The sequence below is a fragment of the Bufo bufo genome, chromosome 1 (assembly GCF_905171765.1).
Source record: "Bufo bufo chromosome 1, aBufBuf1.1, whole genome shotgun sequence".
NCBI lineage: Eukaryota > Metazoa > Chordata > Amphibia > Anura > Bufonidae > Bufo > Bufo bufo.
In genome coordinates, this window is record NC_053389.1 from 569,390,297 (window position 1) to 569,415,620 (window position 25,324).

General features: G+C 43.2%; 1 protein-coding gene across 1 annotated transcript in view; it reads left to right on the top strand.

Moving 5' to 3' along the window:
- The first annotated feature begins 217 nt into the window (after positions 1–217).
- The window catches only part of FRMD4A (FERM domain containing 4A), a 337,700-nt gene continuing 312,593 nt past the window's right edge, over positions 218–25,324 (top strand). The window contains exon 1 of the mRNA XM_040413154.1: positions 218–557. Within this exon, the coding sequence (XP_040269088.1) occupies positions 492–557 (66 nt within the window). The 5' untranslated portion in view covers positions 218–491. The remainder of the gene's footprint in view (positions 558–25,324) is intronic.

Below are 25,324 nucleotides of genomic sequence, written 5' to 3' on the forward strand. Positions count from 1 at the left end.
ATCATTCATGGTGTAGCTATGTGAATTGGCCTAGGGTTGATCGCAACCCAATTCTGCCTTGTCCTACAATACTTTCCAGTGTATGCAGACATTAATGAAAGGTCAGGAGCAAGCAGTAAAGGGAGAAAGAGTCGAAAAGTGGAAACATATAAATATCAGTCATAGAGGAGCATGCTTCATTCTGTTCCCGTCCATGGTCCCAGCTGTGTCACTATCCAGCTGCAATGCTCAACTTCACAATCATTCCCAGCTAATCTTGGAACAATAACTGGAATCAGCCTCCCAAATATCAAATTATAGAAAACCGATGCCTGCTGCAGCGCTGAGGATCTGCTTCTTACTGTAGCCGCACATCCGGTCCTTCTCATGTGGCCAGAACTGACTCTTGATTTTATTGGGGATACAACAATTCCTTGAACCCTAAAAGAAATTATTGGATACATAGTAGTTTGTAAAGCAATTTTTCCAAGTTACATCTGTTGCATCTGAAAATGACTCTTGCAGCCAAACTGGAGGATATTGAGGCGACTCTGGAGCACCTGGTGATGGATATGTTTGTAAGTCTTATTCATATCTTCTGTGTATATGAGATTATGTGTGTAGTATGAGCCATTGGCTTTTAGGATGTCGTATTCATGGTGAGTTATTAGTTTTCCTTGTTTAATCCATGTGTATAATTGTGCACTGATACTTATTTAGAGAAAATGGTGGTGTGTGGTCTACATGAGATGAGAACAATGATCAGCTTTTATCATCTGTAGTAACATGTCTATTATTTACATGACAAGATGACAAAATAATCTGTATATACACATGAAGGGATATGAAAGAACGATGGTATTAATATTTCAGTCATGCAGTATCTATTAGTCAAGGTTTAGGCTTCATGCCCATGGCGGTGTCCATAATTTGGTCCTCACAAAACAGATCTGCAAAACGTCCACACCTTCCATGTGCATTCCATATTATTTTCACTCCCATCAATAGAAAGGGCTTTTCACATCCACAATATCAACCAGAATAGGACACGTACTATAATTTACAGAGCTGAAAAACCAATGAGTGCATGTCCCATACAAATTATTGGGTTTATGTGCTATCCTCACAAAATGCTGATTGCATATGGATGAAAAATGCGGTCTTGTTCGTGAAGCTTTAGGTCTGGGCTACACTGTGACTTTTTGTAGCACTACCGATTAATTTTAACTATTGAGTGAGAGCTGCAGTCCACAAGATTACATATAGCCCCATGTACTCACTCTGGAGCGCTACAAAAAGTCACAGTGTAGTCCTAGACTTAGGCTTCGTTCACATCACCGTTCAGCCTTTCCGTTCTCCTGCTCCATTTAGGAGAAGGCACATAACTGAGCCAAACGGAGCCTAAGGACCCCATAGACTATAATGAGGTCCGTTATGTTTCGGCTCAGAAGATGATTTTGGAGCGGAGACAAAAGTTGTGCATGCAGGACTTTTGTCTCCGCTTCAAAATCATCTTCTGAGCGGAAACATAACGGACCTCATTAATTAACGAATGGAGTAGAGTTAACACTCCTGTTTTCTGAGATTTCTGAGTTGTGTTATCTAAGCAAACACCTTCAATGGCTTTTGTCTCAAGATAATGCGATGAGTTAAGAAATTTGAGTTAAGAGCTGGAGTGCTAACCCTGCTACATCTGTAGTCTATGGGGTCCTTAGGCTCCGTTTGGCTCAGTTATGTGCCTTCTCCTAAACGGAGCAGTAGAACGGAAAGGCTGAACGGTGATGTGATCGAAGCCTTAAAGGTAACCCAATATGTTACCACCTCACCCTTCTTTGGCATTGTCCTGGTTCTTTTGTTCAGAATTAGGAATTCTCTCACAATCCTGGTAATATCTGCAGCCCTTCCAGTCTGCAGTAGTAGTGTGTACTGTGGCAGAACAACCTACCTCCTGCCATAGTCTGTCGGATTTGTGACACTGTAGGGGGTTGCATCAGAGCTACAGCACTAAATGATCATACCATTATTCTCATATCAGATCATCCACTTCGGGGTGCAAAGATGGCCATACACCTTCAATAGCTGTCGGCCAAATGCTCGCCCTACACACATGTACACCCAAATCGGCAGAGCATGCATGTGTTTTTACTAGTGCAAAGAGACTGTCAAACACCTCTGGTGGCGTTTATCTTACATGAGAACAAAAGGATATTTAACGTGCTGTTTTTTCCCCTGACATCTGTCACCTGCACACGATGGATGGAGACTTGTTCCCATCGAAATCGACGGGTTTATCTACGTTTAGTGTGGCTTCATGAGAATTTCTTTTGTTTGGTGCCAACATATTCAGCATGGCTGTACAGAAATTGTCATGGTCATTCCTCCCAGAAGTTCCAGTTTCCAGCAAGCTCACAGTCCACAGAGACTGTACATCATACCGAACCAGCAGGAAGCAAATGCTCAAACCCTAGTTAGGAGTATCTATGTATGCATATTCATAACTGGGCATAATTGGTAGCATAGTATACCTTTAATGAGTGTGCAAGACTGCGTTTACTGTTTTAGCATCCCAACAAAATACAGCACATAATAAGTAATAAAACACCAAAAAAAAAGTAAAGGGCAATGTTAGTATAACATTGTAATAAACAGACGCACTATGCAATTATCAATGAGATTCGGGAGTTGCAGTCATATTGCTGTATAGGTGACATTCAGTTATGAAAGGTAAGATAGAATTCTGCAGCACTGCAGCACAAATGATTGACTTGTGTTTACAACCAGGCTTGTGTTACTGCAGAGATTTCCAATATAAGCACCTATTACAATCCTGATTGGCTTTATATGGCTCAATAAGCTGAAATGCTGCATAGTAAGATGGTGAAAAATAGCATTACTTCAAGGTGTTGTCCCAAAAAATACCATTAGGACATGACTGTGCTGGTGAGCCCCCACAATTTTTAGTTAGAATGCTGTCTTAATGATAAGCCTCCATTGTACAACTTTGGAGTGTGTTGAATTAAAGGGGTTGTCCAGTCTAGGAGCTGACAAACCCAGGGCTCCAAATTCATGCCCCGTTAAAAACAAAAAAATAAAACTTTCACTTGTCCGCAGTTCCGCTGTGCCACTCCCCCTTTCCCCGCAGAACTAGAAGTGGCTTGGTTCCATGACCGCTGCAACCAGTCAGTGGCTTCACCAGTGACATGTTTGAATAACACGTCACTAGCATGTCACTGAAAGTAACATGCCATTCAAGCACATGTGACTTTTGAGGCCAAAGCTGTGACATGGCCAAGCCAATTCCCAAACATGAAGTGCCCAGGAACAGGGCAGTGGGGTGGGCATGTGGGGACCACAGACAGGTGACTTTTCTTTTTTTAATGGGGCACAAGTTAGGAGCATTGGGTAGTTGTTGGCTCCTAGTCTGGACAACCCCTTTAAGGGGCAGCTGTCAGCAGATTTGCACCTATGAAACTGGCTGACCTGTTGCAGGTAGAAATCTGATGACAGATGCCCTTAAAGCGGTTTTGTCACAAAACATATTCTACATATTTCAGACCAGCACCTGGATGTGAATACACTTGTAATGTAACTAAATATTGTGTAGCGACACCTGCTGTTTGTTCTTTTCCTCATTTTTTTGTCCGTCTCACTGAGCTGGTCAAAAGTGCTCAGTTTAAGGGTCCATTCAGACGTCCGTAAGTGTTTTGCGGATCCGCAAATTGCGGATCCGCAAAACACGGACACCTGCAATGTGCGATCTGCAATTTGCGGACTGCACATCACAGACACTATATAATAGAAAATGCCTTTTCTGGTCCACAATTGCGGACAAGAATAGGACATGTTCTATTTTTTTCAGGAACGAAATTGCGGATCCCGAAAAAACGGATCCCGAAAAAACTGATGCAGATCCCGAAAATGCAGATTTGCATCTGTTCCAGCCCTATTGAAAGTGAATGGGTCCACAAATTGCGGAACGAAGAGGTGACAGCTACAGGAAGAGAGCTGCAGCAGAAAGGACATGCCCCCTGAGCTGCCAGGCTGAAGATAATCTAGCAGAGCAATAGGAGCAGTGAATGTGGAGATCTCTGGACCATGTGAGGTACAGGGCTGGTTCTAGCTTTGTTAGAAAGAGACTGTCATGTACTATATGATCTCTGATTTTCATTGTTAAATCAATCATGGCAGAACCCCTTGAATGAAGGCATTTTGCTATATTCTTATATTTGCAGAATGCCTTTGGTTTTATGTAAATAGCACCTTTTGGTCCTGTGGGATATGGGTTTGACTATAAAATGCTGTCAGCAATTGAGAAGGTGAACTTTCTCTTGTGTATTAGGACTCAGGAGGTTGCATTATCAGCAATTTACAAGGTACTTCTATAATTTTACCAGCAGTAGCAATTCAGGTCGCGGATGAGAGAATTGTAGGTAAATGGAGTTCCTCCAAACTCCCAGTTCTCCCTGAGTCTGTCTGTGTCACCTTGTTGTCCTTGTGCTCTTTCAATGGAGAAAGCTGTCATTGTGGCTACCTACATTCACAACAGCCCCTTTCCTCTTGCATACTCTCCCTTGTTACCAGAATCTCTAAAAAGGAGACATTTTGGTAACATACAGCAATATATACTGTATAATTCTCCAATATGCAAAGATGAGATACAGTAGAGAAGCAATTCATGAGGTACCGTTTCCATCCATGGGACATGTGCACATATACATGGAGTAGAGCCTGTTGCTTGGTATATTAGTATGTGTGTCATGAGAACTGACAGTCTTATACAATTATATGGAAGTTATCTAAATCCAGCAGTAGACATTAGACAGCTGGTCTTCCAGTGCTCTATAACGCACGTTTATTTCATTGTGGCTTCCCCCAGGGAGAACAAAGGATTGGACATGTTGAAATCCAACAAATTCAATAGTTCTTTTCCCTGACAACAGGCATTAGACCTTCATCAGGCCCCACCGTAATTCAAAGTTCATATCCAGCCTGATAGAGATCCATAAAGGTACCCATGAGTCAAGAAAATCAGCAGTCTAATAATATGTTGTTCTTTCTGATAAAGAGGACCTGTCACCAGTTTGCAGAAAAGTATAACTATATACATTCCTGAAATCCGGCTGTTCTTATAATTCTTATGGTGCTTCTTTGATATTTCTCCCCCCCCCCCCCCCCCTTTATTATGGAGATAAGGCCCCATTAGTACTAGTACGTCACATATCGGAACGGGGTTAATACTGGGTGGCATTTCACCTTGCTGCAATGGGGCTGCCACTCTGGTATGGTAATGGCTATCCATGTGCTGGGTATCCTCCTGTGGTACGTCATTCCAAGCTCTTCCAACTTGGACCCATAGTTCAGCCAAGGTTGGAACACCATATTTTCTGAGTCACAAAAGGCAGTAGGATTGGTTCTGTGATGCCGTGGACATAAAAAAGGCTGATTAATGATTCCTCCATGAATACCAGATGGGAACGGCCATGGTAGCTAATAGCAGCACACACCGTGATACCTATTGTTGGTCTTGTGTGTCTCAGGTGTTCTCCAGCCCTCCTGCAAGCTCTGCTGCAGCTATCAATGACACATCATAGTGTTCGGTGCGGTACCATTAGCTATGATGGCCTTTTACCGTGTGGTATTCGTTGCAGGAACATTGACCAGCCTACACTATGTCCAGGACATCATGGAACCGAGCCTTCTGCCTTCTTAAACTCAGGAGACGTGGATGTTCCAACAAGATAACTTCTGCCCACACATTGCCTGTGTATGGAAAGGGAAAAGTACCTAGTTACTGTAGATAGGCGGAGCTGTCTCCACCCTTCCTCTCTAGGAGGAAGTAACCTAGACTGTCTGACTGCTGACAAGTGAACACCTCAGAGCAGTATAGGGCATTGTCACAAGGTATTTTCCTGCAAGCAACAAATCTGACAGCCCTTTAGGAGACAGCGTTACTGAAAACAGAGTTCAGCAACCATAAGGAGGATTGCAGAGTATTTGCCGGAGAAGGTAACTGCCTACACTAAGGGTACTTTCACACTTGCGGCAGAGTGATCCGGCAAGCAGTTCCGTCAAATGTCAGCTGATGGCATTAGTAAGACTGATCAGGATCCTGATCAGTCTTAAAAATGCCTGATCACAGAAAAATGCATTGAAATGCCGGATCTGTCTTTCCGGTGTCATCCGGCAAAACGTATCTGCCATTTCTTTTTTTCACCTTTTTTTTCAGTCTGCGCATGCGCATTCCGATAATTTTAAATGACGGATCTGGCACTAATACATTCCTATGGAAAAAAATGCCGGATCCGACATTCAGGCAAGTCTTCAGTTTTTTTCGCCGGAGATAAAACCGTAGCATGCTGCGGTTTTATCTTTTGCCTGATCAGTCAAAATGACTGAACTGAAGACATCCTGATGCATCCTGAACGGATTACTCTCCATTCAGAATGCATGGGGATAAAACTGATCAGTTCTTTTCCGGCATTGAGCCCTTTTGACGGAACTCAGTGCCGGAAAAGAAAAACGCTAGTGTGAAAGTACCCTAAGGTTACTGACATCTGCATGTGGAGGGAGCAAGCTTTAGGTCTCCCAAAATAGCCAAACGATAGGAAGCCATGCCTGTTCAGAGACTGTATTCCATTGTGGATATTTCAGAGCTAATACAAACCTAAAGGGAGAAAGGTTAGTTGCACCCTTTGATCGGTTTGGAAGGATTGTACAGATTGCAAGAAAGGGACTCATTACTCCATCGCTCATACACAATTATGGGAACTGCATACACCAACTGTTGAAATTGCATTTGATGTACACAGTGCCTGTGTTGCTTATCCCTTGACTGCTGCAGTAAAGTACAGTGAAGACTTTACAACTAACCTGGTCTCATCATTGCCTCCTACATCACTACTACACTGCAAAGTGTTGGCATCAACCGGGACCCTGCTTTGCACTGTAAAACCTTCACCATCAAGGGCACCTCAACTGTCATCAGGAACGAGGACCCCAGAACTGGACTGTTATCTGAAGGAAAGAACCGGTGCGCTCTTCCCATCATTGCATGCCAGCCCAGGGAGCTTCAGATCAATGAGTACTACAACAACCATCCGGTTACTCACTCATCCGGTTACTCACTCACATGCACTTCCCGGCAGCCTGGTCGCAGCACATTTGTGTAGTTTATATTTCCGAACTGGTGACAGGTCCTCTTTAAGTAAGCACTGTAGGGATTTCCCAAATGGTAGCCTTCAGATAAATACACAGTAGCCTTTTAGTGGTGGAAATCAAAGTAATAAATGTATTTTATTGTTGGCACACCACAATTCAACAGGCGGTAGTGATCAGCTTACTTCAGCTGACACTTAAAGAAAAACAATTCAGTCTTGAATCTGAACAATCACATAGAAAGTTTTAGGGCACAGTACCGTACTCCCCACGGAGTGGATGGGAACCTTGCTTTGTCCTTTGTCTCTCGGCAGAGACCCTCTGGTTTTCACTCGGCTCCAAAAACACACACAGCTACATAGAGCTCCACCATCAGCCAGGTAATCATCACCCCTGACCCTGCTGGCTGACTTTTTGTAAGCCCGTCAAAACCCGGCCTGGACCATGGGGAACAGCCACCCACCCTGCACTTTGGCTGCTCCCAGTAAGAGCCGCCCCGGATTAGCTTTTCACAGCTATGCTAACTATCAAAGTGTCCATCAGCAACTGCTGCGGACATATGCACTACTGGCTCCTAGCCAGGAACCTCGGTGACACATATCTTCCATCTATGATGGTCCCTTGTGCCTTTCTACAGCACATTTCTCATATGATCATAATGAACTCTCAAAGTTAAGGCATATTTTGGCATAGTTCTTTAAGCATCATTTGCCCTTGGTGTGTTATAGCTTCATGCTGGGGAAAACCATTCATTGACATAATTCTGCTGGAAGCATATATCAGCAATGAGTATAGTTCAATGCGTCTCAAGGTCAGATGTGTTAACACACAGCTCAGTTCTGGTACATGCTATATATGCTTTTTAATGTATGTGCTATCATAGTTTCTAAATGCCTGTCCTATGAGGATCCATTTTGTGTAATATACCACAAGTAATGGCGACAAATCATTCTGCCTGCAGATCTGATATCCATTACATGGAGTTAGTGCCAGCTGTAAAAAGTAGAGCGTGTCTGGTCACCTGCTGCCATACTGATAGCTCCTTCTCTCCAGTGTGGACAGGCAGGACAGAGCACGGCTTGCTTCCCCAGCATCCTTGTGATGATATATAAGTCCAAGCATCATCTGTGACATTTCTAATTAGTTGTACTCCGCTGTGCATTTCTGCGGAGTCTTTGTAGAGCAAGCATTCCCCCGGACAGTACATAAGGACTAAAATCAGATGTTAAAGAGAAACTCATCAGAAAATTACCTGTTTACATTTAAATGTTTAAATCAAGTTTTTATGTTAAACATTTTTAAAGACTTTTTATGGTATTTTTAATTTTCAATGTCACTATCTATGTTAAAAAAAAAAAAAAATACTAAAATCCCCCAGTTATTGCACTGGTCACTAAGCCTAATAATAAATATCTCTTCTTGGTCTGTACAAATCACTTGTCAGCAGTCATCTCTTTATCATCACAGGCAGGATTACAATGCTAGACATCACATATACACTCACCTAAAGAATTATTAGGAACACCATACTAATACGGTGTTGGACCCCCTTTTGCCTTCAGAACTGCCTTAATTCTACGTGGCATTGATTCCACAAGGTGCTGATAGCATTCTTTAGAAATGTTGGCCCATATTGATAGGATAGCATCTTGCAGTTGATGGAGATTTGAGGGATGCACAACCAGGGCATGAAGCTCCCGTTCCACCACATCCCAAAGATGCTCTATTGGGTTGAGATCTGGTGACTGTGGGGGCCATTCTTGAACTCATTGTCATGTTCAAGAAACCAATTTGAAATGATTCGAGCTTTGTGACATGGTGCATTATCCTGCTGGAAGTAGCCATCAGAGGATGGATACATGTTCTCATTCTGTTTACGCCAAATTCGGACTCTACCATTTGAATGTCTCAACAGAAATCGAGACTCATCAGACCAGGCAACATTTTTCCAGTCTTCAACAGTCCAATTTTGGTGAGCTCGTGCAAATTGTAGCCTCTTTTTCCTATTTGTAGTGGAGATGAGTGGTACCCGGTGGGGTCTTCTGCTGTTGTAGCCCATCCGCATCAAGGTTGTGCGTGTTGTGGCTTCACAAATGCTATGCTGCATACCTCGGTTGTAATGAGTGGTTATTTCAGTCAACGTTGCTCTTCTATCAGCTTGAATCAGTCGGCCCATTCTCCTCTGACCTCTAGCATCCACAAGGCATTTTTGCCCACAGGACTGCCGCATACTGGATGTTTTTCCCTTTTCACACCATTCTTTGTAAACCCTAGAAATGGTTGTGCGTGAAAATCCCAGTAACTGAGCAGATTGTGAAATACTCAGACCAGCCCGTCTGGCACCAACAACCATGCCACGCTCAAAATTGCTTAAATCACCTTTCTTTCCCATTCTGACATTCAGTTTGGAGTTCAGGAGATTGTCTTGACCAGGACCACCCCCCTAAATGCATTGAAGCAACTGCCATGTGATTGGTTGACTAGATAATTGCATTAATGAGAAATCGAACAGGTGTTTCTAATAATTCTTTAGGTGAGTGTATGTATGTATGTATATATCCACCATTCACAATAGATGATATTACAGCTTATCTACTCACTTCTGACCTCTGCACAGATCATAGAGCATGCCTAGAAAACTCTCCCATAGAGTCCCCTCCAGACTACTGTGTGTGTAATGGTGGCTGCTGTAAAGCATATTTCTAAATGCGCCAGCAAGATGGCTGCCCCATAATCATGTTCAAAAAACAGAAATAAAAAATCTATAACCAGACAATAAAAGCAGATTAGAAAAAAATACACTGTCTTGCAAAAGTATTCACCCCTCCCCTTGACTTTTTTCGTGTTTTGTTACATTACAGCCCCGGGTTCAATGTTTTGTTAATCTGAATTTTATGTGATGGATCAGAACACATAGTCTAAATATATAAATAAAACTATTGTTTAGAAATAGAAAACAGAAAATTGGCATGTGCGTATGTATTCACCCCCTTTATTAGGAAGCCCATAAAATGCTCTGGTGCAACCAATTACCTTCAGAAGTCACATAATTAGTGAAATGATGTCCACCTGTGTGCAATCTAAGTGTCACATGATCTGTCATTACATACACCTAAGCAAGAGGCATCACTAACCAAACACTGCCATGAAGACCAAGGAACTCTCCAAACAAGCAAGGGACAATGTTGTTGAGAAGTATAAGTCAGGGTTAGGTTATAAAAAAAGATACAAATGTTTGATGATCTCCAGGAGCACCATCAAATCTATCATAACTAAATGGAAAGAACATGGCACAACAGCAAACCTGCCAAGAGACGGCCTCCCACCAAAACTCATGGATCGGGCAAGAAGGGCTCGGACTGGCCCACAGGGGAACAGGGGAATCCCCCGGTGGGCCCCTGAGAGAGGTGGGCCCCTAGTCCACCAGCACAGAATCTCAAATAACATATATCAATATAAAAACTGGGTAGACTATCCAGTTTATTATTATAGATGCATCCAAAGGTTAAGATGGCCTGTAGGAATAGAGGCAGGCCAGCCAGTATCCTCTCTTCCTTGGGGCCCATATTTTGAAGTTGTTGCAGAAACCCCCATAATCGTATATCATAATAATCTTATAGCATCTTGTTGCTGTCTGCCTCTGTGTGGGCAGGTAATATTTGCATGTCGCTGTACAGTGGGCCCCCAGAATGAATATTACTGGTTGGCTCTAAGCATCCCAGTCCGACACTGAGTACAATTCAGGGTTAGGTTATAAAAAAATATCCAAATGTTTGATGATCTCCAGGAGCACCATCAAATCTATCATAACCAAATAGAAAAAACATGGCACAACAGCAAACCTGCCAAGAGACGGCCGCCTACTAAAACTCACGGACCGGGCAAGGAGGGCATTAATCAGAGAGGCAGCATAGAGACCTAAGGTAACCCTGGAGGAGCTACAGAGTTCCACAGCAGAGACTAGAGTATCTGTACATAGGACGACAATAAGCCGTACGCTCCATAGAGTTGGGCCTTATGGCCAGAAGAAAGCCATTACTTTCAGCTAAAAACAAAAAGGCACGTTGTGAGTTTGCGAAAAGTCATGTGGGAGACTCTCAAAATGTATAGAGGAAGGTGCTCTGGTCTGATGAGACTAAAATTGAACTGTTTGGCCATCAAAGAAAACGCTCTGTCTGGTGCAAACCCAACACATCACATCACCCAAAAAACACCATCCCCACAGTGAAACATGGTGGTGGCAGCATCATGCTGTGGGGATGGGACTGGGAAACTGGTCAGAGCTGAGGGAAAGATAGATGGTGCTAAATACAGGGATATTCTTAAGCAAAACCTGTATCACTCTGTGCGTGATTTGAGGCTAGGACGGAGGACAATGACAATGACCCCAAACACACTGCTAAAGCAACACTTGAGTGGTTTAAGGGGAAACATGTAAATGTGTTGGAATGGCCTAGTCAAAGCCCAGATCTCAATCCGATGGAGCCTGTGGTCAGACTTAAAGATTGCTGTTCACAAGCGCAAACCATCCAACTTGAAGGAGCTGCAGCAGTTTTGCAAGGAGGAATGGGCGAAAATCCCAGTGGTAAGATGCGGCAAACTTATAGAGACTCATCTAAAGTGGCTGAGCTGTGATTGCTGCAAAAGGTGGCTCTACAAAGTATTGACTTAAGGGGGTGAAAAGTTATGCACATTGACTTTTTCTGTTATTTTGTCCTATTTGTTGTTTGCTTCACAATAAAAAAAAAAAACTCTTCAAAGTTGTGGGCATGTTCTATAAATTAAATGATGCAAATCCTCAAACAATCCATGTTAATTCCAGGTTGTGAGGCACCAAAACACAAAGCAAGTCGAGGGGTGAATACTTTTACAAGGCACTGTATGTCACTGTCTGGTTTTAACTGGCAGAAAAAAAATTCCCTTTGTATATCAAATAGAACCATGTTTTATGTATCACACAATAATAACATAGAGGAAGTGTACTGAATACGTAAATACAAACTAACAAATTCAAAACATCCATGGAGGCAAAAGAATCTCTATTTCATAATGTGGTCACTTTTTAGGTCACTTATTTAAAAATGGCTTATTAAAAGAATAGCTTTGCCAGTGCTTCAGTGATCACTATTTTCCGGGATGGTTGTAGCAGTAGTTATATTATAGGCTTTAAACAAAAATGTATAGTATGGAAGCATTTCCTCCTCAATATTTAAAATCAGAAATTTGCCACTGTGACATCAGTGAAGAAAACTGAAGCATTAAAATACCGTCTATAAAAACACAAATGTAGCATTTGCATGTGGTAAGTAGATTGCCGTTTTCCATAATTATGCTGCCATTTTTTTCATCCATGGTGTGGGTTCCTGGAGAACCACTATTGGCATATATGAACATTTTCGGGTATCTGACATATCCTTTAAAAGGTTCTTTCAACAAGGCAACCCATTTTTAAAGGAAGCCTTTGAAATATTCAGTTGATCACAATGGATCTGGCTGCTTGAGTAATGCAGTATTATGTGGTGGACCTTCAGTTGACTTGGCTAGGCCAAGTCTTCCCTGAGAAAGATACTTCAGACGTGCTTTGGAGGGTGCTGTGTGGTGCAGTGGCAGGAACTACATAGATATATGGGCAATTCAGGCGGGTATATAAAATTTTAATATTGATTTTGTAAGCATGAGTTTTTGTAAGATTGAGTACATGTATTAGCTTTAATGTGGTGCACTTCTTTTTTCCTCCTGCTTCCCCCCCAAAACGTATTATTGGTGCTATGTTTTTAAATGTCCTTTGTGCTTTTTGTATTTGTGGGGCTGTTACAGCCAGTGCTTTAGTATATTTTTCTATTCAATAACTATATTGTTATTTCTTGCAATTGAGTAGTAGTGTTTATGGCTGACATATTCATGAGAACCTTGTCATAAGGTTTAATACATGAGTTTATATATTATATAGGTATTGTTTTTTTTATTAATGTAGGTTTGCATCACGGCTGTGTCACGGTCTGGTTGTTGTGCGCCGTGACACGTAAGCAGTGCATGCTGCTTGCCAGGGGCAACGCGTTGTCGTGCAGCATGTTTGTGCTTTACTCCTTCTCCTGGTTCTTTCCCTGTCTGGTGCTGGATGGGTTAACTTCCTGGCTAGGTGTGTTCTGGGTGTAGCCTCATTGCTCTTCTGAATCTGGTGCTTTGAGCTTGAGGTCAGTAGTTATCCAGCCTTGGTGTCTGCTGGAGCTATGCTGCTGCCCTGGATATTCCATCCGTCCAGTGTAAGGGCCACCTAGTTAGACATCGAGGTCTTCCGATGTCATACTTATGTATTTTACCCTTCCTTCCCTTGTATATGTTTGGTGAGGGTTTATGTACAGGGTGTGTTGTTATGTCTAGTGTTGTGTTCCATATCTTGTCTGTTTGGTGTGTTGTCCAGCATGGTTGCTAGACGTCCCCCTGTATGTCTGTGCCTTCGGTGAGAGGACCCCTGGGTTCCCCGGAGGGGGAACCACCAGACAGTGAGCAGCTCTTCCTGGTGCTGCCATGCATTTAGCCTGCATGGGGGTCCAGGTAGTCTTGTTGCTGGTGTTCCAGCCTGTTGCTGCGGCAGGTAAGTGCTTGTTGTTACGGTGTGTTGTCGTATCACTGGGTTCTTGCCTGATGACCCAGTTGCTGCTCACTGTCTTCCCTTATCCTTGCTGCTTGGTCTGTGAGACACCTGTTTGTCCGTATTCTGGAGGATCAGGTGGTCTCTAGCTCCTAACCTTTATTTCAGGGATCATCAGGGCGACTCAGGGTCCGAGGTTACTGTGTATGAGCCTCGCTACCATATGGGTCTGCTCATACGGTTAGGAGTCAGCGCCAGGATTAGGGCGGCTTTAGGATGTGACCTGCTCCCTTTTCCCGGCATCCAGGCCTAGCTGCTTCCCGTTTTCCTATGCTATATGGTGGGGAGTTTTCCCCCCACTCCCCACCGTGACAGTTTGTATTTCTGCCAGAGTAGAGCTATGCTTTCTTAGTGGTTCTCCATTCTGACCAATAGAGTGGAGTCCTCAATGGGATCCACCTCTTTAAGCCAGATTCACACCAGGCCATATAGATACAGGTTTTCTTTTTGAGACATCTTTAATGCTTGCTAATACGAAAGTTTACATGTGATAAGTGAATAAAACATATATTTTGTGACATCGTTTTCATATAATTAATCCAATTACCAATTGCCCATTGACTAAGAATGTAGTAACAGTAATATATGCAACAAAATACACAAATATTCATTTACAAATTTTACAACAATCTCTAGTACAATATGCTGTGATAGAAGCACCAAAGATTTTTTTTTACAATGGCTCCATGGTAGAAAATTTGCTAAAGTGGCAAGGTCGCTTACAACTTTGTGTGTTACTTCATGTCATCGTGTGGCTTGAGCCATCAACAGATAAAGCAAATGAAAAAGCAAAAAGCCATTTCAAGATCTTGGTGAAGGTGTGAGTTGGATTTTGCTAGTCCACTAGTACATATGGAAACAATCCAGAGTTTTTGTATTTGTGGTATGTGTGACATGAGGACATTGTATGTGGACTTTGAAGGTTTTCTCAGGCCTTCTATATAACATCTGGCATTAATCGGGAGCCAGAGTAGTAAAATGGCTGGCAGACAAAATATGGATGTTGTTTGGATGATGCAAATTTTCCTTTAAGTGGAAGCTAAATAAACAGAGGCAATCAGTGCCTATAATAAAAGCATCATAATGAAAAGCAGGCTAGGGCACGGGGGTGATTGCACAGAGCGGAACATAGCCAGTGGTCACTGTCAAGCATCATGTACCGAAGTGCCGGAACGCTTTGAAAGCAGGGGTGGAAAGCAATTACAGGGGACACTAAGGTCTTTGTACAGACGGAAATATATTTTGCTAAATATTTTTTAGACTTTGTACTTTTGTTACATAATCTACAGGTTATAAATGTGTGATTCTGTGTAACGTATAAAACCAAACAGTTTTTTTCCCTGTTGTAACATCTTGTGTGTTCTGTAATTTGTGACCACATAATTGGACCACCAGTGTCCACAGGGAAGTCTGTGGCTCCCAAAGCTTATTTATTCACTGTTATAGGTTGCATAGTCTCTCAAATGTTTGTGTCTTTCTGATAGTAGTATATACTATTTTAGATCCTGTGTAGCAAGGCCCTTCTCCCCCCATTACTTAGTTTGGAGGGGTGGCCATCTCTGGGACAAGTCCTGGTTGTTCCTAACTTCTTCCATTTAAGAATAATGGAGTGCAGTGCTGCAGAAGTTTTTTGTACCCTTCTTCATATCTGTAGCTCCATACAGTCCTCTCCCTGGGCTCTATAGGCAGTTCTTTCCTCATCATGGCTTGTTTTTTTTTTTCTATTATATGCATCTGTGAGACCTATATAGTCAGAGGTGTGTATTTCCAAATCATGTCAACTGAATTTACCACAAGTGGACTCCAATCAATATGTAGAAGCATCTCAAAAGTGTCATAGCAAGGTCCTGAATACTTATGTCCTTGTGAAATTTTAGTTTTTCCTTTTTCATGCATTTCCAGACATTTCTAATATTCAGTTTTTCCTTTCTCATTTTGAAGTATTCAGATGCAGATTGATGTGGGAAAACTTTTTTTTATTTTACCGCAAGGCTGCAACATAGCAAAATGTGAAAAAAGTGAAATGGTGTGAAGAAAATAAAAAAGGCACAACTTCTGACACAAATATATAGTATTTTGCAGATTACTTTTTTTTTTTTTACAATGTGCAGATAGTACTGTACCCCTCCATCCACCCCTCCCTCCCCCTTCTCCATCCCCCCTTCTCAAACCACCCAGCACCCTTACTCACATAAAACAAGTAATATACATAATATAGCTAACAGTGAATTACTGTAAATACTTACAGTTCTGAAGACTCCAACAGGCTCAGGATCAGTGCTCTGGGCAGCTGGCCTCAGGGCTGGAAGTGGGCACCGCTCTGCAGTTCAGGAAGGAGACCGGGGCTCGGCTCACCCTAGCGTTGCAGTGCCTCCGCGTGATGTTTCGTGCGGCGTACGAAAAGGGCAGGGGAGGTCAGGAGGAGGAGCAAGCAAGTACCATATTTTTCGCCCTATAAGACCACCGGCCCATAAGACGCACCTATGTTTTAGAGGGGGACAATAAGAAAAAAATATTTTTCATGATGCCTCAGGTCAGTCCACCAATCAGACCCCCAATATTAATAAGACCCCAATAAGACCTCAGCTCAGACCCCCAATAAGACCTCAGCTCAAACCCCCAATCAGACCTCAGATCAGACCCCAATCTGAATGACCCCCAATCAGACCTCAGATAAGAGCCCCATGCCTCATATCAGCCCCCCATATGCCTCATATCAGCCCCCTTATGCCTCATATCAGCCCCCTTATGCCTCATATCAGCCCCCATATTCCTCATATCAGCCCCCATATTCCTCATATCAGCCCCCATATTCCTCATATCAGCCCCTTTATGCATCATAGCAGCCCCTTTATGCCTCATATCAGCCCCCATATTCCTTATATCAGCCCCCATATCAGCCCCCATATGCCTTATACCAGCCCCCATATGCCTCATATCAGCCCCCGTATGCCTCTCTTCAGCCCCCAGTGCCTCCATCAGCCTCATATAAAGTAAAATAAAATAAAAAACACTTACCTTTCCTGCTCTAGACGCCGCCGCTCCTCACCGCCCGCGCACGGTCTTCCTCCTCTTTAGTCTGCTGTGCTGTGAACTGCCGCTCACAGGGTGAGGTCACAGCATGACCTCACATCTGCGCAGCCTTCACAGCGGAGAGCCTAGGACCAGGAAGAGGTGAGGATAGAGCTTTCACCGCTTCCCGGTCCTCCGGGTAAGTTCTTCACTATGCGAGCCATGCCGCTCGCATAGTGAAGGATAGGATCGGGACACGGAGCCGGCGATTGTGGTCAGTGGCCAGCGGGGCTCAAGAGGCAGCTGCCTTGGGCCCCCCAGGAGCAACTGGGTCCAGGGCAGCTACCCCTTTTGCCCCGCGTTATGAACTCCATTGAAAGTCAATGGAGGATGGATCCGTTTTCTATTGTGCCAGAGAAAACGGATCCGTCCCCATTGACTTGCATTAGGGTCATGCCGGATCCTTCCTGCTCCGCATCCCAGGACAGAAAGCAAACTACAACATGCTGCAAATTGCTCTCCGGTATGGGAACGCAACTAAACGGAATGGAATGCATTTTGGAGCACTCCGTTCTGTTCAGTTCAGTTTTGTCCCCATTGACAATGAATGGGGACAAAACTGAAGCGTTTTTTACTGGTATTGAAACTCTATGACAGATCTCAATACTGGCAAAAACTAAAACGCTAGTGTGAAAGTAGCCTAATATAGTAGCTGACACTGAGGAGACCTGGATAACTGACCTAGTGAAGGTACAGTCCTGAAGAGCATCCCTTTTAGACCGTGTTCATACTGTATGGTTCCATACTTACATTCTCTGTAACGATTTTTCCCACTGAAGTCAAGAAAGAAAAAATTTACAAATAATCAAGAACATCAAAAAAGCATAATGTTTTGTTTTTTTATTCTGCGTTGAAAATGTATTGCATCAATATTACAACTTCTTTTTCACGAAAATGAAACAGTAAGATATCAGTAAAGCTAGAACTACCTGAAAATGCTACAATTATACATTGCTTAAATCTGACTAACTTAAAGGGATTATCCAACACCAAATATGATCCCCTTCCCCCAAATGCCCGGGCCCCTCATTCATATTGTACTTACCCCACTCCCCGGCACACGCATCGCTCATGATGGCCGCACGGCTGCCGCTACATGTTCCTGTCGCACGGATCAAAACATTCCGTGACAGGGTATGGGGGGGAGAGTCAGCCAATAGCAGGCCGCGACAGGGACGAGCCTTCCTAGCGTGGGTCCATGGACCAGAATAGGACATGTTCTATAGCTTGTGGAACAGACATGCGGATGCAGACAGCATGCCGAAGTTATCATGTAGCGCAGCATGCTCAGCCGTAATTTGCTAAACTGTTTAAATGGATTCCCCTATTTTTTAGAATAATTTTGCACTTCTTACATATTAGCTTCTGGCACACCTCCGCTATACAACTCTTTGCAGGAGAATGCATTGCTGGTCATGCAGTAGGATACTATGATGGAGTACGCTATTTTCTTATGACCTTCCTGCAAGCTTTTAGCATGCTGCTCTTTTTAATTCATTCTGTTCTATTGAGTAATGATGTAATTAGACATGGGCAATAGCAATTCTTAAAAGAAAGTAATTAACACCTACAGGGGGCTATAGTATCATATTTTACCACAACTAATTCATATATTTTTTGTGAAAATGTCACCTATTAAGGATTTATGTTCACTTTTAACTGTATTACTTAGATGTTGTGGTTAAAGGACAGTTCAAGGGGTGGCTAACCACTGCAATTAGAGTAAAGTTGGAAATTTGGAAACTTTCTGTAAATGCTGAGCTTTGTGGTTCATAAGAAGGATGCAAAATCTCAATAATGCTTGGTCCATGTTCACGCTGGGCAGCGGATTTGCTGCTTACATTTTCCATGCTATAGGGAAGAAAGGTACCACCTTGCACCTAGGTCCAATCTCAGGTAGGTCAGTAGAAGATGATTGAGGAAGGTGATAGGCATGCCACTCTGCCTAGCAATACAGATTTATGTGCCATTTAAGAAAAGTTGGAAAGTTGTATGTCTTAAGGCTGTAATTAGTTTGTGTCATTTTTGGAAATCCGTCCACAATTTTATCGAGGTAACTGGCTGAATAGAATACAAAAAGTATGACGCTGACCATACACTTAGGAAAAAGTCAGCTGATCTCACCAAGTTTTGCAAGAATTGACCGATATATACATAGGCCTCTAGGCTTTACCCCAATGGCAGATGTCTGGGGAAAGGAGGCAGGGCAGTTTCTAGGGAAATTTACCAACAGGGCGAACATCAAAAAAGCGCCCCACCCCATCCCCCCAGATCTTTGTCGTACCCCATTGTAGTTGATGGGGGCGGCGGGAATTTAGTCTGCAGTGCCAGATCCAGTGAATTCCGGCAGGCTTTTCTCTGCTGGAACAGCCTGCCAGAAACACTAACGCAGTTGTAAGAGTAGCCTAATAGAGTAGCCTTACATCCAGAGATGTCTCCTTTGATGTAGATGTTCTCTTTCTTTATCTTCTCCATTCAGACCAGACCGCCATGATTATTTCTTTCAGCCATCTCTTCTCTCTGCAGAGTTTGACAGACATCTTAGTTTCCTACTTTTACATCATCCTCCCACCTTCTCAACATCCCATCATGCACCCCCAAAACTATACTGCATAAACTGATAAACCCCCTGAAAATACTAGTTACACACAGATAGCGCCCTAAAAAATAACTGCACCCAGAAAATAGTGTCCCTGACACTAATAGTGTAACCATAATGTCCCCCAAAAATAAATGTGCTACGTTGATACTGTGCCAGGGTGCCCCCACAGTAATAGTGCTCCCCAAAATCCCAACAATAGTAATAATTCTGTGCCAGAGTGCACTTAGTAGTAATAGTGCTCCTACAGTGCCCCCAACAGTGATTGTGTCCCAGAAGTACGGTAATAATGCTCCCATAGTCCCCCAGTTGTAATAAAGCCCACCATAATGCCCCTGGTAGTAATAATTCTCTTTTTAATGTGTGACTCGTTGTGTGTCAGTAAAAATAAAACAAATGAAAATCTCTTAGTGCCTCCAGTAGAGCCAATGTCCCCAGAGTGCCCTCATGTGTTCCAATGACCTGAACTGTGTGCCACTAGAAAAAACACTTAGTGCCCCCAGTTGAGTTTAAGTGCCCATAGTGCCCCTATAATTTGTGCCAGTATAAAATACTCCTATATAGTGCCCCAGAAGGTGCCCCATGGTGCTCCTCCCCCGTCCCCATAGTGTTCTCCATAATGTGCCAGTATAAAATGCCCCTATAGACTGCTCCACTTAGATGCCCCCATAATGCTTCCCCATAGTGGCACCAAAATGGGTGCCAGTATTAAATGCCCCTATATAATGCCCCCATAGTGCTCTTCTCCCCCACTTCTCCATAGTGCCCCCATAATGCGTGCCAGTAAATAGGGCCCCCAGTAAATGCTCCCATAGTGCTCCTTTACCCCTCACTTCTCCATAGAGCCCCCCATAATAAGTTCTAGTATATAGGGCCCCCAGTAGATGCCCCCATAGTGCTCCTTTCCCCCCACTTCTCTATAGAGCCCCCAAATAATGTGTGCCAGTACATAGGGCCCCCAGTAGATGCCCCCATAGTGCTCCTTCCCCTCTTCTCCATAGTGCCTCCATAATGTGCCAGTATATAGGGCCCCCATAGTGTTTCCCCTCTTCTCCATAGAGCCCCCCCATATTGTACCAGTATATAGGGCCCCCATAGTGCTTCCCCTCTTCTCCATAGTGGCCCCCCATATTGTGCCAGTATATAGGGCCCCCATAGTGCTTCCCCTCTTCTCCATCGTGGCCCCCATAGTGCCCCCCCATATTTTGGCAGTTAATAGGGCCCCCATAGTGCTTCCCCTCTTCTCCATAGTGGCCCCCATAGTGCTTCCCCTCTTCTCCATAGTAACAATCCATATTGTGCCAGTATATAGGGCCCCCACTCCCCTTCTTGTCACAGTATACTATAAATAATAAAAACAATAAACACATATACTTACCTTATGCTGCTGTCAGTGATGCGATGCAGGCCTCTTCCGGCCTGTGTCTTGCTCCCGCTCGCGCCGCCTGCACCGGCCTCTGATAGGCTACAGGCACTAGGCCTGTAGCCTATCAAAGGAATGGGCAAGGGAGACGCCTCTTCCCTGCTCCTCTGCACCATTCATCTGTATCGCTGTCCTGAGGACGGCGATAGAGATGAATATGGAGATGAGCGCTTCCACAATGGAAGTGCTCATCTCCACTTCTGCTGCCTTCGGACAGAAAGGGCCCCCCTCCGGAGCTGGGCCCTGCTGATGGTGCCCCCCTTTTCTGTCCTGAGTAATGCGCCCTGTGCGGTCGCACCCCTCGCCCGCCTATAGAAACGGCCCTGAAAGGAGGGCTGAGTATCTTGATTTCAACATGCCAGATCCTTTATTGCCATGCGAGAGAAGTCGCTGCCAGAGGTATCCACAAAGGCTTGTTCCCCTCTCCCCGTTGAAATACACGTGTGCACTTCTTTCTCCTCTTTATATAACCATATCTTATTTAAAGTTCCTTAAAGTGTTTTCTGGGAATTAAGAAAATTAAAATACATAAATATTACTTTATTATAAATACAGTCAGGTCCATAAATATTGAGACATTGACAAAATTGTAACATTTTTGGCTCTATACACCACCACAATGGATTTGAAATGAAATGAACAAGATGTGCTTTAACTGCAGACTGTCAGCTTTAATTTGTATCCAAATCAGGTGAACGGTGTAGGAATTACAGCAGTTTGCATATGTGCCTCCCACTTGTTAAGGAACCAAAAGTAATAGGACAATTGGCTTCTCAGCTTTTCCATGGCCAGGTGTGTGTTATTCCCTCATCATCCCAATTACAATGAGCAGATGAAAGGTCCAGAGTTCATTTCAAGTGTGCTATTTGCATTTGGAATCTGTTGCTGTCAACTCTCAAGATGAGATCCAAAGAGCTGTCACTATCAGTGAAACAAGCCATCATTAGGCTGAAAAAACAAAACAAACCCATCAGAGAGATAGCAAAAACATTAGGCGTGGCCAAAACAACTGTTTGGAACATTCTTAAAAAGAAGGAACGCGCCGGTGAGCTCAACGACACTAAAAGATCCGGAAGACCACCAAACAACTGTGGTGGATGACCAAAGAATTCTTTCCCTGGTGAAGAAAACACCCTTCACAACAGTTGGCCAGATCAAGAACACTCTCCAGGAGGTAGGTGTATGTGTGTCAAAGTCAACAATCAAGAGAAGACTTCACCAGAGTGAATACAGAGGGTTCACCACAAGATGTAAACCATTGGTGAGCCTCAAAAACAGGAAGACCAGATTAGAGTTTGCCAAACGACATTTAAGAAAGCCTTCACAGTTCTGGAACAACATCCTATGGACAGATGAGACCAAGATCAACTTGTACCAGAGTGATGGGAAGAGAAGAGTATGGAGAAGGAAAGGAACTGCTCATGATCCTAAGCATACCACCTCATCAGTGAAGCATGGTGGTAGTAGTGTCATGGCGTGGGCTGTCAATGGAACTGGTTCTCTTGTATTTATTGATGATGTGACTGCTGACAAAAGCAGCAGGATGAATTCTGAAGTGTTTCGGGCAATATTATCTGCTCATATTCAGCCAAATGCTTCAGAACTCATTGGACGGCGCTTCACAGTGCAGATGGACAATGACCCAAAGCATACTGCAAAAGCAACCAAAGAGTTTTTTAAGGGAAAAAAGTGGAATGTTATGCAATGGCCAAGTCAATCACCTGACCTGAATCCGATTGAGTATGCATTTCACTTTCTGAAGACAAAACTGAAGGAAAAATGCCCCAAGAACAAGCAGGAGCTGAAGACAGTTGCAGTAGAGGCCTGGCAGAGCATAACCAGGGATGAAACCCAGCGTCTGGTGATGTCTATGCATTCCAGACTTCAGGCTGTAATTGACTGCAAAGGATTTGCAACCAAGTATTAACCACCTCAGCCCCCATAGCTTAAACACCCTGAAAGACCAGGCCACTTTTTACACTTCTGACCTACACTACTTTCACCGTTTATTGCTCGGTCATGCAACTTACCACCCAAATGAATTTTACCTCCTTTTCTTCTCACTAATAGAGCTTTCATTTGGTGGTATTTCATTGCTGCTGACATTTTTACTTTTTTTGTTATTAATCGAAATTTAACGATTTTTTGGCAGAAAAATGACATTTTTCACTTTCAGTTGTAAAATTTTATGAGATCCATATATACATTTTGCTCTAAATTTATTGTTCTACATGTCTTTGATCAAAAAAAAAATGTTTGGGTAAAAAAAAAATGGTTTGGGTAAAAGTTATAGCGTTTACAAACTATGGTACAAAAATGTGAATTTTCGCTTTTTGAAGCAGCTCTGACTTTCTGAGCACCTGTCATGTTTCCTGAGGTTCTACAATGCCCAGACAGTACAAACACCCCACAAATGACCCCATTTCGGAAAGTAGACACTCTAAGGTATTCGCTGATGGGCATAGTGAGTTCATACAACTTTTTATTTTTTGTCACAAGTTAGCGGAAAATGATGATTTTATTTTAATTTTATTTTTTTCTTACATAGTCTCATATTCCACTAACTTGTGACAAAAAATAAAAAATTCTAGGAACTCGCCATGCCCCTCACGGAATACCTTGGGGTGTCTTCTTTCCAAAATGGGGTCACTTGTGGGGTAGTTATACTGCCCTGGCATTCTAGGGGCCCAAATGTGTGGTAAGGAGTTTGAAATCAAATTCTGTAATAAATGGCCGGTGAAATCCGAAAGGTGCTCTTTGGAATGTGGGCCCCTTTGCCCACCTAGGCTGCAAAAAAGTGTCACACATGTGGTATCTCCGTATTCAGGAGAAGTTGGGGAATGTGTTTTGGGGTGTCATTTTACATATACCCATGCTGGGTGAGATAAATATCTTGGTCAAATGCCAACTTTGTATAAAAAAATGGGAAAAGTTGTCTTTTGCCAAGATATTTCTCTCACCCAGCATGGGTATATGTAAAATGACACCCCAAAACACATTGCCCAACTTCTCCTGAATACAGAGATACCACATGTGTGACACTTTTTTGCAGCCTAGGTGGGCAAAGGGGCCCATATTCCAAAGAGCCCCTTTCGGATTTCATTGGTCATTTTTTACAGAATTTGATTTCAAACTCCTTACCACACATTTGGGCCCCTAGAATGCCAGAGCAGTATAACTACCCCACAAGTGACCCCATTTTGGAAAGAAGACACTCCAAGGTATTCGCTGATGGGCATAGTGAGTTCATGGAAGTTTTTATTTTTTGTCACAAGTTAGTGGAATATGAGACTTTGTATGAAAAAAAAAATAATAATCATCATTTTCCACTAACTTGTGACAAAAAATAAAAAATTCTAGGAACTCGCCATGCCCCTCACGGAATACCTTGGGGTGTCTTCTTTCCAAAATGGGGTCACTTGTGGGGTAGTTATACTGCCCTGGCATTCTAGGGGCCCAAATGTGTGGTAAGTAGGTAAATGACCTGTGAAATCCGAAAGGTGCTCTTTGGAATGTGGGCCCCTTTGCCCACCTAGGCTGCAAAAAAGTGTCACACATGTGGTATCTCCGTATTCAGGAGAAGTTGGGGAATGTGTTTTGGGGTGTCATTTTACATATACCCATGCTGGGTGAGAGAAATATCTTGGCAAAAGACAACTTTTCCCATTTTTTTATACAAAGTTGGCATTTGACCAAGATATTTATCTCACCCAGCATGGGTATATGTAAAATGACACCCCAAAACACATTCCCCAACTTCTCCTGAATACGGAGATACCACATGTGTGACACTTTTTTGCAGCCTAGGTGGGCAAAGGTGCCCAAATTCCTTTTAGGAGGGCATTTTTAGACATTTGGATACCAGACTTCTTCTCACGCTTTGGGGCCCCTAAAATGCCAGGGCAGTATAAATACCCCACATGTGACCCCATTTTGGAAAGAAGACACCCTAAGGTATTCAATGAGGGGCATGGCGAGTTCATAGAAAAAAAAAAATTTGCCACAAGTTAGCGGAAATTGATTTTTTTGATTTTTTTCTCACAAAGTCTCCCATTCCGCTAACTTGGGACAAAAATTTCAATCTTTCATGGACTTAATATGCCCCTCAGCGAATACCTTGGGGTGTCTTCTTTCCAAAATGGTGTTATTTGTGGGGTGTTTGTACTGCCCTGGCATTTGAGGGTCTCCGCAATCATTACATGTATGGCCAGCATTAGGAGTTTCTGCTATTCTCCTTATATTGAGCATACGGGTAATGAGATTTTTTTTTTCCGTTCAGCCTCTGGGCTGAAAGAAAAAAATGAACGGCACAGATTTCTTCATTCGCATCGATCAATGTGGATGAAAAAATCTCTGCCAAAAAAAAAAAGGAGGGGAAAGGGGTCTGCCAGGACATAGGAGCTCCGCCCAACATCCATACCCACTTAGCTCGTATGCCCTGGCA